The 12986-nt window shown below is 40.4% G+C and overlaps 1 protein-coding gene across 3 annotated transcripts in view; it reads left to right on the top strand.

Annotated features, from left to right (window-relative positions):
- dscama (Down syndrome cell adhesion molecule a) overlaps positions 1-12986 on the top strand; it is an 84220-nt gene that overhangs the window by 13287 nt on the left and 57947 nt on the right. For all 3 annotated transcript variants that reach the window (XM_075486488.1, XM_075486486.1, XM_075486487.1), the window contains exons 2-3: positions 4513-4830; positions 4981-5130. In XM_075486488.1, the coding sequence (XP_075342603.1) occupies positions 4513-4830; positions 4981-5130 (468 nt within the window). The remainder of the gene's footprint in view (positions 1-4512; positions 4831-4980; positions 5131-12986) is intronic.

Raw genomic sequence — 12986 nt, 5'->3', positions numbered from 1 at the left:
CATGAGAGTGAGTCGGTGTTCCAGTCCTTCTACACAATATTGTAATATGGTGTATGATGCCACAGCCATATCAAACAACTTGAGATAGAAAGCATGGAAAGATTTATTCAGTTTAAACAAATTAGGAATTAGATATGACAATAAGCTTAATAGAGACAGAGATAGAAACAACCCCTTTACAGATTTAGGTCTGTTAAATAAGCGGTTGCAGCATCTAAAGAAGACAACTCATTCTACAGTAATGTTTCAATAAGCAGCAGTCCAGCAGGGAGAGAAATCTTATGAAATCATACCGGTCGACTAAGTTTGGATAGGGTCTGCATCTGACATCAATCTCCTTTTTTTACATTCCGCTGGCTTTTGTTATTTTGCTTAATCCTGTGTTTGCAGAAATCCAGTATATATAGGTCTTCAAAAGTGTACTTCATTCCTTTGCAAAACAATACATTGCAAATGGTATCTCTGAGATGTGCATTTGTTGTGTTACATCTTACTATTCTATGCCAGCCATTCACGAGATTATCATTGAACTGTGGTGCGCAAAAAACACCCTTGATGACAGCCAACAGCCTCCCACATGTTTATCATTTGCTTGCAAGCAGTGTATGAAAGGAATTGCCTGTAAGTCACGGTTGAATATATGAAAAAATATGCCACAAAAGTGAAGATCTTTATTTCTGCCTTATTAGATAACTAACTGACAAGTCACAGGGGGTAGACTGTGAGGAGTGTCTACTACTGAACCATAAAAACCAAACAAGTTTTTTCTTTTCTTATCTTCTTTGTATTGCTATTTGCGCCTGTCTTCTTGTGTAAAGGTAGAGTTGTTCTAAATGTGAGTGGCAGGGTCAGAGACGTCTGATAGAGAGATGAACGTTCGAGAGGAGTAAAAACAGACAAACCACAGCCACAAAAATAAGCTTTTGAGAGTTTTGAAATGTTGTTTGACGACAACTAAGAGTGCTCTCGCCGTTGACAACTGCCACAGCATTTCCTTTTCGTCTCCCTTACTTCCCGTTCTCTTTCTGTCTTTCTCTGTTAATAGTGGTCTCTGCCTCACATTTTGAGTGCATTCTAGCTCCCCCACTCCCCCACTCCCCCACTCAACCCGTGCCCGTACTATTTTTCTTGGCCATGCACTGAAAAATAAATGCACTCCCCCTCTATCTGAACGGTTGGGATCTGGCAGGGTTTTGCGTCCATCAGGCTTTCTCATCTTCAGGAATCAGCCACCCATAAACGGCTGATGGTGGTAGTGGAGGTGGTTGGGCCCTCAATTTTTTATGAGCTGGTGCAAATCATATTGAGACAAAAGCAGTTACGTGGAAGCCTCTCCTCCCCTCATCACTCAGTCACTCTTTAAACATGCTGAGACTACGGGCTGCTTGATGACCGTTTGTTCTCATTCAGACAGCAATTTTTCTGATAGATGATTACAGCAAAATGCTACTGTGTTGGGGAGGTAGATGATTATGAATATGTTACTCAGATATGAAGACATAATGCACTCTAAACAGATATGAGCAGAATCCATATTCTATCCTTCATTATTGTTTTTTTCCCATTGCTATCCTGACAATGATATTTGTTAGTCTTCTTAACTCATGATCTGTATTAAAACCTGGCACCTTGCTTAACCCGATAATAGACAAAAAACTGACAAACTCCCCCCACTGTGCAGATAATTTTTTTCCCCCCTGTTTGGACTGTGCTTATTTGGTAGGTTTTGTGTTCTGTCACAGAATTTACCTCCACGTAGACTTCCTCCTATTGTAAATGTAGCTATCAAGTGAAGATAAATCAAAGAATGAGACCCAACTTGATTCTGCCTTTTATTTTTTTCATCTTGCCTTGTCAGCTGGGTTTCAATCAAATCAGCATATTGTGAGTTACCTGAAACTACATCATTGTCCCATTAACAGACACTTTACAAAAATGTATGCAGATAGTAAGAGGCAACCCTTCATTTCTATTTTGAGCAAATTAACTACATTATGGTTAAATAGTCACACACATAAATGCCTCAGGCTCCCTGCTATTCATAACAGATGTTGAGATTTTATGATCATCTTGTTGGCAGATTTTCCTACTTGAGAGAACCATCAACAAGCTGTTACTCTGTGTGATTACATGGCTGTAAATGAACCACTGAGAAGTTCCCCATGTATCATTACAGATAGAGAGCACTTCTAAATGATTCATTATGTCAGTAACTCATCATTTTGGCCCATGCTTTTTTGTATATGTATTTTATTCATGTCACTGTATTAAAATTCTATTTTGTGCTTAACACAGCTTGAGTAACTTGATGACAGAACTTGTCAACAAATAAAGTTAAATGGTGTCACCCTGAAATGCTGGTGAAAGTATGTATAGCTCTTAACATGGCCAAACATGCAATCAATAGAAAAATACCCACTTCTGAAGTGTGGTTCCTCTGCCTTTCCTTGCCACCTCTCGGATAAGAGACTACAGTCTTGTAGCTGTCGACAACTACAGGCATTCCTCTTTCAACACCTTCAAGCCTGGCCCTCAGAGTACTGTATGTGTGAAGTGAGCGGAGCTACAAATGCGCAGAAACATGTGTACGCCACAGTGTTTGTTTGTCGTAACAGGTTGAACGACCAGTGGGTGGAAGTGGCTGGTGACTCGAAAACACTCATTAGGAATTTATGAAGCGCTAAAATGTTTGGTCTCCAGGGAGGGGGGATTGGCAGCTGTCGCGCAGGAAAGCTGGCGACAGGAAGAGGGAGCCCACATTAGCTGAGAGTAGAGAGTGTAGTATACAGTAAAGATATCTGAAATACTTACAGTAAGTGACTGACACTCATTGTTTATGCAATAGCTTTACGAGGGCACTGAATGGTTCTTTTTAGTCATATTACAGTGCGTCGAATATGGAACTATGAAATTCATGTTTAGTTTGTAATTACATTGATATGACAGAACTGATAGGCCTTACTTTTCTGTGTTTCAGCAAATGTTAGCTTGTGTTTTTACTCATGTGTGTTTTCATTAAAGACAAAAAGAAGAAAAGAAAAGTATATCTTTAGATATAGTTCTTTAAATGCATTTAACTCAGACCAGAGCAAATTAGGTATACCCAAACAGTTGAAGCAAGTAAAATAAACCAAAAAACTAAAAAAAGTTTGTAGAAACATTTGTAAAAAAAAAACCCACAGCTTTAGTTTTAACCAATAGCCAACCACAGTGTGCAGTTGCCTTTGGAATGCGTTGCTGGGCTGAGGATCTGAATTCACCACTGAATCAAAATGTTTTTGGAAGGTTGTTGCTCATCGGTTTGTTGTTTGGAGTTTAGATTAGTCCATAGATCTTACCTACAATAGGTAAACAGCTGGTAGGACTAATGCAAAAACCTACAAAATGATTATGAATAAAAACATGAATAAAATACTTAATCATTTACCTTTACTGTAATTTTCTAATGAAGAAGCAGTGCGACGTAACCATGTTTTTGTCTTTGGATCTTTTTTAATTGCAAGGTTTTGTTTTTTATCACCTCTTGACCTTAAGAAGAACCAACATAACATTGTTGTTGGATGTATTGGTACCTCTTAGTATCATGGTGAATAAATCAATGCGTTACGATCATTAATAAAGACTGTGCAAACACAGCACTATAAGTGACAACTATGGCACACAAGTTTGCAATTAAGAGGGGAAAAAAAGCTATTCATAGGGGTCTGTACCTATCACACATTATAACTTTATTTTAGTTTTCATCCAGAACTGCATCACATTACATTGACTCGCATCATTGGTGAAGGTCTTCTATTGCACAGTGTGTACGCAAACAGCAAACAAACAGACAGACAACAAGCAAAGTAAAAACACAAGCTGTTCCCCTTCACAATGATTATTCCGCCTGAATAATGATGAATTCACCATGTTTGTCAAGAAATTACTGAAGTTTTGGACAAGATCTCACTAGATTTCTGAGTTGTCTGTTTGCTTAACACAGAACCGTATTGTTTAGATGCTATATCCCAAGATGATGTAACCAGGTGATTTGTTGAGCCAACACTATAAAGACATTCTGTTTATATCAATACCAAGAAGAGCAGTGAATTCTGTCATGTGAGCAAAAAAGACATTTTGCTTGAAAAACGACTCAACTGTCAAAAGAGTGAATGCTTCCAGCTCTAGGTTTTTGTGACAATAACACAGATGTGCATGCTTCATAGGGAGTTGTGTAGGAAGGTCTGGCTTTTTCTCTGCTGGCTCTATTATATTTACATCCACTGCTGCCGTCCTGTTGAGCTTTGCTGCAATGCCTCCTCATAGACAGCACGAGAAACACTCCTGCAACCTCCTTCCACTGCAGTGAGCAGAAACAAAACGGTCAGCCCAGAAAAAAAAACAGCCTAAATTCAAGAAGGGGAGGGGAGCGCAAGTTTGTGAGAGATAATATTTCTGTCTTAACAATAGTTTGTACATTCTCTCTAACTGCTTTTCTAACATAATTTTGCAATCTTGTTTCTCTCCCTGCAGTTTTCTGTGAAGATCTACGTTCCAGCTTATATTTTGTCAATGCATCTGTGCAAGAGGTAGTGTTTGCCAGCACCACAGGGACATCGGTGCCCTGTCCCGCTGCAGGCGTGCCCCCTGTTTCACTGCGCTGGTACCTGGCCACCGGCGAGGAGATCTATGATGTGCCAGGGATCCGCCATGTGCACTCCAATGGCACCCTTCAGATCTTCCACATTCCCCCTTCCAGCTTCAGCAAACTCATCCACGACAGCACTTACTATTGCACAGCGGAGAACCCCTCAGGGAGAATTAGGACCCAAGATGTCCACATTAAGGCTGGTTAGTTTTCTTGTACTCTTGACTGTCCACACTTCTGCTTTGTTGCAACCCAAACAATCACGAGTCCATTATGAGGGGTTGATTGTCTTAGCTTAGTGTTAGCAGTTTTCCATCTTTTACACTACACACCTCTCTGTCCCCTCCTCTTAGTCCTACGAGAGCCGTACACTGTCCGGGTGGAGGACCAGAAAGCCATGAGAGGCAATGTGGCGGTCTTCAAGTGCATTATCCCTGCCTCAGTGGAGGCCTACATCACTGTTGTGTCCTGGGAGAAAGACACAATGTCAATCAACGCTGAAAGTAAGGCATCACATGTTTCTTTTCAACTGTAACTTCTGTTTAACGTTTGAAAAGGTTGAAGTCCAAATGAACTGGGATGACGAGGTTTGTGTTTGCCTCTTTGTTGAGTTGTTCTCGTAAGATTCTCACTCATGGCACATTTAGATTGCGGCTTACATACCAAACAAATCAGTCAGGAATGTCAGGTCAGGTTTGGATTTTATTGACCATTTTTAAATGAAGAAATTGCATGTTTGCATTTTGATAATATGCCAGTGTTGTTCGATCCAAGGCCTTGCCTGTACCGACACGCCAGGACCCTGCTATATGTATGTGTGTCTGTATTTCCACATCTGTCTGACACAATGACAGTGAGGTCCCGCTCTTCTTCCTCTGCCCGGTCTTCCACGAGTGCACCGGCTGCCAGCCGTGTCACTTAGTCTCAGTGTATTGACCCATTTCTTTGGCTGATAGGAAGCTCTGCAGCATTCCGATCATTCAAATCACTTAAATGGAACACTCGTCTGCATGATTGTTTCCCAGCCCTGGGGGGCAAATTCACTTTATGTGGGGCATTTAGCAAACTCAATAGACTAGTGCTAATGTCATTTTGCTTTTGGATGGAGGGCAAATGCTGGCTAGCGACCGCTTTTGTTTTGTTGACGTTTCACAATTGTCTGCTGTGGCAGAATCAGCCATGATGAAATCTATAGCAAATTAATCTCTTAATTGACCATAAATTGATTTTCCAAGAAGCATGTTTTCAGACACATGCAAAGATCTGTAGACTGAAGGTTTTCTCATTTGAATAGGTTGTGTATTTTGACTGAATTTGTCTTTACACCGTCACATGGCTGCAAGCTTGACGGTGTTGCGAAGTTCTGCTTCTTTGGGAATCTGTAATCTTTATCAGTCATTATCTTAACAGAGAAAGTTTCTGTGCCGTCAAAACAAAGTGTGAATCTTGAGCCGTTAAAATCGTCCCATCTGTAGCCACCATGTAAATGCTGTCAAAAGAATCATCCAGGCACCAATCCACTGCTCTTCTCCATGCTAAATAATAGATGACGGAAGCCTACGAATCCATGAGCAAGTGGTCTTTATTCACGTGTCAGTACACTCATCCTACAACGCACCGTCCATTCCCCTTATCCTCAGCTACACACATTTTAAGTGCACTTTGTTTGTTTGCGTGTGTGTGTGTGTGTGTGTGTAAGTGACAGCTCAATGAAAAGATTGTTCAGCCCCTCAACCTGAAGACCGGCCTGCAGCATTTTAAAATTTCACGATTTCAAACAATATCTACTCAACTTTGAAATACAGCTTCTGTCTCTGTCATGAATAATTGACTGTGGCTCTTCGGTGTGGTAGGTGTAGCCTGGTTTGCAGCACTGGTTCGACATTCCTTCTGAGAGTCTCACTGGAATGGGCTTTTTTGAGTTGTTGCAGGGCAGACTAACAAAGGACTTCTAAAAGAACCCTGATGTCAATTAGAAAAGAATGGAAATATTTAATGAAAAATGCATTCACTCAGTCCATATCGTTAAAGCAAAAGTGGAGTAGAGTTTTTTTCATAGCACAGTCGCTATATAGTGGTTTTACTTTTATGGAAGGTCAAATTTGTGAATTTCTTATGAAGTCTTTCAAAATGTTTTATCTTGATGTTTGAAACACTTGATCTGTGATCAATGGAGCAGAGCCAATTGGTAATTCAAATGTTTGCCTAAGCCCATTTGAAAAATGTGTGGAATAATTTCCAAGATAGAAATGCCTTCTATGCCATCCTTTGCTATTCTTTCCATGAACAAATACTTTCCAGATTTGTTAAGTGATGTTTTGGGAGCATCTACACATACAGGTGCTGGTCAACGAATTAGAATAATTTGAAATAGTGCAATCAATAAATTCTTTGAATGCATTTTTCGTGCAGAAAGCAAATCAGGTGTTCACCGCACCTGTCCTACTCGTTAGACTAATCACAGAACTCGTTACCTGTAAAAAATTTGCTCAGCTTATCTTTCCAAAAGGCCCATTTAGGCCATTTAACTGTGACACTGTTGTTTTATTGAATTAGAATAATGGAGAAACCGTTTCATTGAATTAGAATAATTTTTATTATAATTAGAATCATCACTTTCTCAGTATTTTGTGGCTGCCCCCTTGGCTTGTATGACTGCCTGAAGTCTCCGCGGCATCGATTTGACCAGCTTGTCGCAAGTTTCCGCACTCACAGCTTCCCAGGCAGTGGCGATGTTCTGCTTCAGTTGGTCCAGCGTAGTAGGCTTTCTGTCGCGAATTTTCCGCTTGACGATGGCCCAAAGGTTTTCAATGACATTGAGGTCAGGCGAGTTGGCCGGCCATGCCAAAACTTCAAGCTGTTTTTTAGTGAACCAATCTTTGGTCGACTTTGCCGCATGAGCCGGTGCAAGATGCTGTTGAAATATGAAGTCTTCTTCGCCGAACTGTTCCTCAACAGTCGGAATCAGGAACGTTTCCAGAACATCTTGATACAGTATATCAAGATGTTCTGGAAACGTTCCTGATTCCGACTGTTGAGGAACAGTTCGGCGAAGAAGACTTCATATTTCAACAGCATCTTGCACCGGCTCATGCGGCAAAGTCGACCAAAGATTGGTTCACTAAAAAACAGCTTGAAGTTTTGGCATGGCCGGCCAACTCGCCTGACCTCAATGTCATTGAAAACCTTTGGGCCATCGTCAAGCGGAAAATTCGCGACAGAAAGCCTACTACGCTGGACCAACTGAAGCAGAACATCGCCACTGCCTGGGAAGCTGTGAGTGCGGAAACTTGCGACAAGCTGGTCAAATCGATGCCGCGGAGACTTCAGGCAGTCATACAAGCCAAGGGGGCAGCCACAAAATACTGAGAAAGTGATGATTCTAATTATAATAAAAATTATTCTAATTCAATGAAACGGTTTCTCCATTATTCTAATTCAATAAAACAACAGTGTCACAGTTAAATGGCCTAAATGGGCCTTTTGGAAAGATCAGCTGAGCAAATTTTTTACAGGTAACGAGTTCTGTGATTAGTCTAACGAGTAGGACAGGTGCGGTGAACACCTGATTTGCTTTCTGCACGAAAAATGCATTCAAAGAATTTATTGATTGCACTATTTCAAATTATTCTAATTCGTTGACCAGCACCTGTAGTTTGAAGCAAGCTGGATTCTCTTGTGATTGCAATATTGGAAATCTAATCAGAATCTCGTACAGCTGACATGAAAAGTAATGAAAGTGTAAAGAAAACAACTTCACTGCACAAGATCAGGTGAACTGTGGTAGCCAGTTATAAAATGCGTATGTGTGTCTATAGAAATTATTTTATTTTCTTAATAAGATCAACAATATAAAGGCATAGTTATTGCCCGCCAAGTCATGTCAGAGTTTTTGGTTGTCTGAGATCCAACCAGCCAAAAGTAAACAGTGCCTGGGAAAGCAGCTTTCATGACCAGTATGGAGACATCAAATCATTACAGCAAGCAGAAGTGTGTCAGCATTCCCACCTTTTTACCAAATACAGTATATGGATACAGAAAAGGGCTAAGCCCTCTTTTTCCTAAGCCGGTGTTGGAATTCATTCATTTAAATTATTTGAATAATTTGTGTAGAGATGCAGTTATGTATTTCTACTTGCATCTTGATTTAGCTATATAAAAGCATGTAAACGTATGATCTTATGTCATGGCATAACGCTCTGAAAGAAGGATTGTTCTGCATTTATTTCACCTCAGAGTCCAAATTGACAAAAAAATATATATTAGTACGTACTGTGAATGTGTTTTTTTTTCTTTTTGAGGGTGTTTTCAATAATTTGTGGTAATGCAGTTTGAAGCTTAGATTGATTTTACAAAAATATTTCAAAAACAGTCAAAAATGGCGAGAATGAAGGTATTAATTGAACTCTGAATTGATGTATTTCAAATTTAGTTTTGCTTCTGTTTTTGTATCTTAATCATTTCTTGAAGAAGGATGTTTTTAAGAATAGAACGAGAATTTGTGATGATTTCTGATACTAAATTTATGTTGAAATGGTGCTGAGAAAATGCTTTTATATGTGTGAAATAGCTGCTGCTGGTGGTGTGGATCAAAACAACCGTGTATATGTCTGTATGTACCTCTTGGTGAAGGTGTTATATGCTAGATCACCAACCAATTACAAAATGTCTTGCTCAAAAATTATTCGAAGAAATAAGCAAATTAGCTTTCATATAGCATATTAATCAACACATGAATAAACACTGATGATGACTGTTTTTGGTTACATTTCATGCATCTCCAAACGATTAAAAATCCCCTTAAAACATTGTGGAGCATACCTGATAGACATATGTGCCCTCCTGCAGTGCTACTCCTTAGGATAAATTGTGGTGGTGTCTGTAGCTACGGCTGTGCTTCAGTGCTGGGCCATTCCCCAGGTGCAGCCTTTGCTGCAGTCACTGAGGAGGCCTTGTAGTCATTTGCTGCGGCCTGATGCTGCCTGCTCTGCATTCAGCACCAGTAGGGTCGAGAGGAGGCCGACCCCCCCAGCACTATACTGCAGAGATGCACACACACACACACACACACACACACACACACACACACACACACACATAGACACGGGGGCTTCTTTTCATTCAGCACACGAGCTAAACACAAGGGCCATCGGTCATCACACAGATTCTCTTTGCTCTGCTTAGTCCTCCCTCATCCTCCCCTGGGTTTTGTTTTGTTCATGCTCTTATTCCCACTGTTTCTATCAAACTCATACACACAATCTTTTACATTAATAAATAAAACACAAACATCTACTCAACTTATTTTGCTCTAACACATGCAGTCTGGTTATTTGCTGAGCCATCTTGTGGATTTCACAGTTCCTTTCATGTTTGTTGACATTTGAGTTATTTCAGCAGCCAGCCTCCATCCCCCCAGCTACTGCCGAGAGGGAGAAGAGTAAACTACACTATGTCGATTTAATTGGCTGTGTATAATGGGCCTTTGAAGTAAATATCAAGAGTTACTATCAAAAAGCTGCTGGACATTATCATGCTATGCCCATCATTTCTTCACCATTCCTCCTTTTGAAGCCACAAAAAAAATCTGTTTTTGGGTAACATGGTTGATGTAACCTACTTGAGTTAACTTGTTCTTTTCACTATGGATGCTCGCTCAGCCTAAGATGTCCGTGGAGAAAGGTGTGTTTTGCCTCATAGTGTTAACACTTACACAGTAAACATTTGTCTAAAGGACTGGAGTTTATCTGAAGCCCACAGGTTGTGTGGTAGAATGAACAGCTTTTCTTGAGGATAGCTTTGCAGCTCATTCACTGTCAGTTTTACCCTTTTCTTAGAATACATATAGGAAGCAATGCCATTGGTGCAGCACAGCCTTGAGCTGGGGGTTGGAGAGGGTGTGTAAAGGTTTTACTGGTCCCTGTGTGGTGACTATATATATATATATATATATATATATATATATATATATATATATATATATATATATATATATAGAGGAGGGAGGAGGAGGGACAGGGGATAACTAAGTCTTACTCTCTCTCCATCCCTGACTTGCTCTGTCGACAGAAAGGGTTGGGACTCTGACGTGTGACAGGCTTGGTGTAGTCTTTTTTCAGCATTCGTTATCCCATCTGCCCATGATTGGCCGAAGCATTGTTATTCACACAGAAAAATGGGTCAGGTGGCCTGTGGAGGATGAAGTGTTTGTATGGACACAGCACGAACGCACACACATATAGTGCATACCTACACAGGCATCCCACACAGAGCAGGATTATACTCTGCAGCAGAGCAGTGCTGTCAGATAAATAACAGATAAATGAAAATAAATCCAGGTTATGTGGTAAGCGTCTCATGTTGAATTCACTGTGTCCTCTCACAAGCTGCCAGCTGGTTCTCTCCTCACACCCAGTGGCTGGGGCTTAGCGAGATAAATAAAGGGTTGCACTGGAGAAAAAAAAAAGGAAGAAAATCAATACCTGTGTGCATGAATCTGGCTGCAGCTGCCACAAAGCATTATGGGAACATAACGGGTAGATACACTTGGGCTGGGCAGCATGCGGACAGCATGATAAGCTTAAAAAAACAGAAGGGTACAAATAAGACCGAGCATGAAAATGAGATGTTGAGAGATTAGAACTCTTACGACGCTAATATGGGCAGTTATTAGAAATCCTTAAATATTTAGCGTTACGTGATCCCATCGTGATTGTGCAGTGTGGTAATATCATAAATTACACCATTACAAGCAGAAAACATGAGTGTATAAACTGTGTAATAGTGTGCTAATGCTCTGTGTGCTTGCTACAGCTCTCTCCACACAGCCTGCTGCTCCAGTGTTAGCCTGAGACTGACAGAGATATTAATTAAATTGGCTTATGCCCTTTCTCTGTCTTCACCGCTGCAATGATCACACTTCCACCTCCGTACTGTGCTGTTTGCTCACCAATAACCGCAATTTGTTCTTTATTAAACTCTCAGGATTTTGAACAATCATGTTGTGAGCTGGCGGTAGTGGCATGAGAGTGTGTATGTACGTGTGTGCGCACGCATGCGTATATTTGAGCATATGCAGGCAAGGAGAAGGAGGAGGAGGGTCGGGGGAAGATACTAAACACTGCTTAATCTTTGATAAACAGTGAGGTCTCCTTTGTGCCGCTGCAGTTTGGCACATCTTCTCCAGGCTGCTCAGCGCTGCGCTGGGCTAGCTCATGGCTGCTGCCTCCGCGGGTCCCAAAGCTGGATGTGAGCCAGGTCACATGTGGCTCCCTGCCAGGATACAGATTAGCTTTAAATGCAAAATGAGCTAATTGTGGAAGGAGCCACCAATTAATTGGCACTCAGACATTCTGATGACTGTTCAGAGTTGTGGCTGGATGTTATCAACTAGATCAAAGTGATTGGAATGTATGCCACTGGTAGTTAGATTTATTCTTAATTCATATTTTGGACAAAAAATGTTGTGTGGGTGAATAGATGTTAAATTGATCTTTCTTAAAAGGCATTATGGCTCCAGCCTCATATTGTAGGGTTGTCACGATACTAGAATTTCAAACACGACACTGATGTCCAGTAAAATATCTCATACTCTTTTTCAACACTACAGAGGGGAACATGACAAATTAAGGGACATAACATGCCTCAAGATGAGACAGCTTTATTTACCCTGCAATACTGGTAAAAAATACTCCTGAAAGGTGTTTTTAAATTTTATACTGGTACTCCTGAAAATTGTGAAACATTTAGAGACACCATTAAATGCAACACTTTCTTATTTATTCCATTTTGATTGCATTGCTGATAAATAAATGATCTTTCTGCAGTGGTTCTCTGTGAAGTTATCTATCAAATAGATGAGGAAGAGATCACAGAGTTGGTATTGATATAGCGTCTAATTAGATCACTTTTTGTACTGATTGGTATCTGAGTATAATTTTTTTTAATAACCTCATATGTAAAGTGCAATCTTAAAAGCTGATTCTGTTTACTCTTTCTGAGTTTGTGTAGTACCACTTTTTTTTCTCCTTTCTTTGGTCATGAATGATACACTCCAGCCTTTGGAATGCAAGGTGACAGAGTACTGTACATGGTGCGCTGTTAGTGCAGAGGCAATTAACATCAAACCAAATTCTACAAAACAACAGGATGACAGGAACTATAACTGTGTACAGTGCCAGTAGTAATTGTTATTAAAGGACTATGGCTGCTCCTGATTTGAATGCAAAAACATGTAGAAAGAAATTCAGACTGAAGTGGCAAACGTGGCGGAAGCAAGTCAAGTATCAGTCACTGAGAAGCCTGTGTTGCTGCAAACTAAGTGCAATTCAGTTACTTTGCAAGTGATTAAAAAGAAAGG

Source organism: Odontesthes bonariensis, chromosome 16, assembly GCF_027942865.1.
Source record: "Odontesthes bonariensis isolate fOdoBon6 chromosome 16, fOdoBon6.hap1, whole genome shotgun sequence".
NCBI classification, from domain to species: Eukaryota; Metazoa; Chordata; class Actinopteri; order Atheriniformes; family Atherinopsidae; genus Odontesthes; species Odontesthes bonariensis.
Note: the sequence above shows the minus strand (reverse complement) of the source record. Positions and strands in the feature narration are given on the sequence as shown.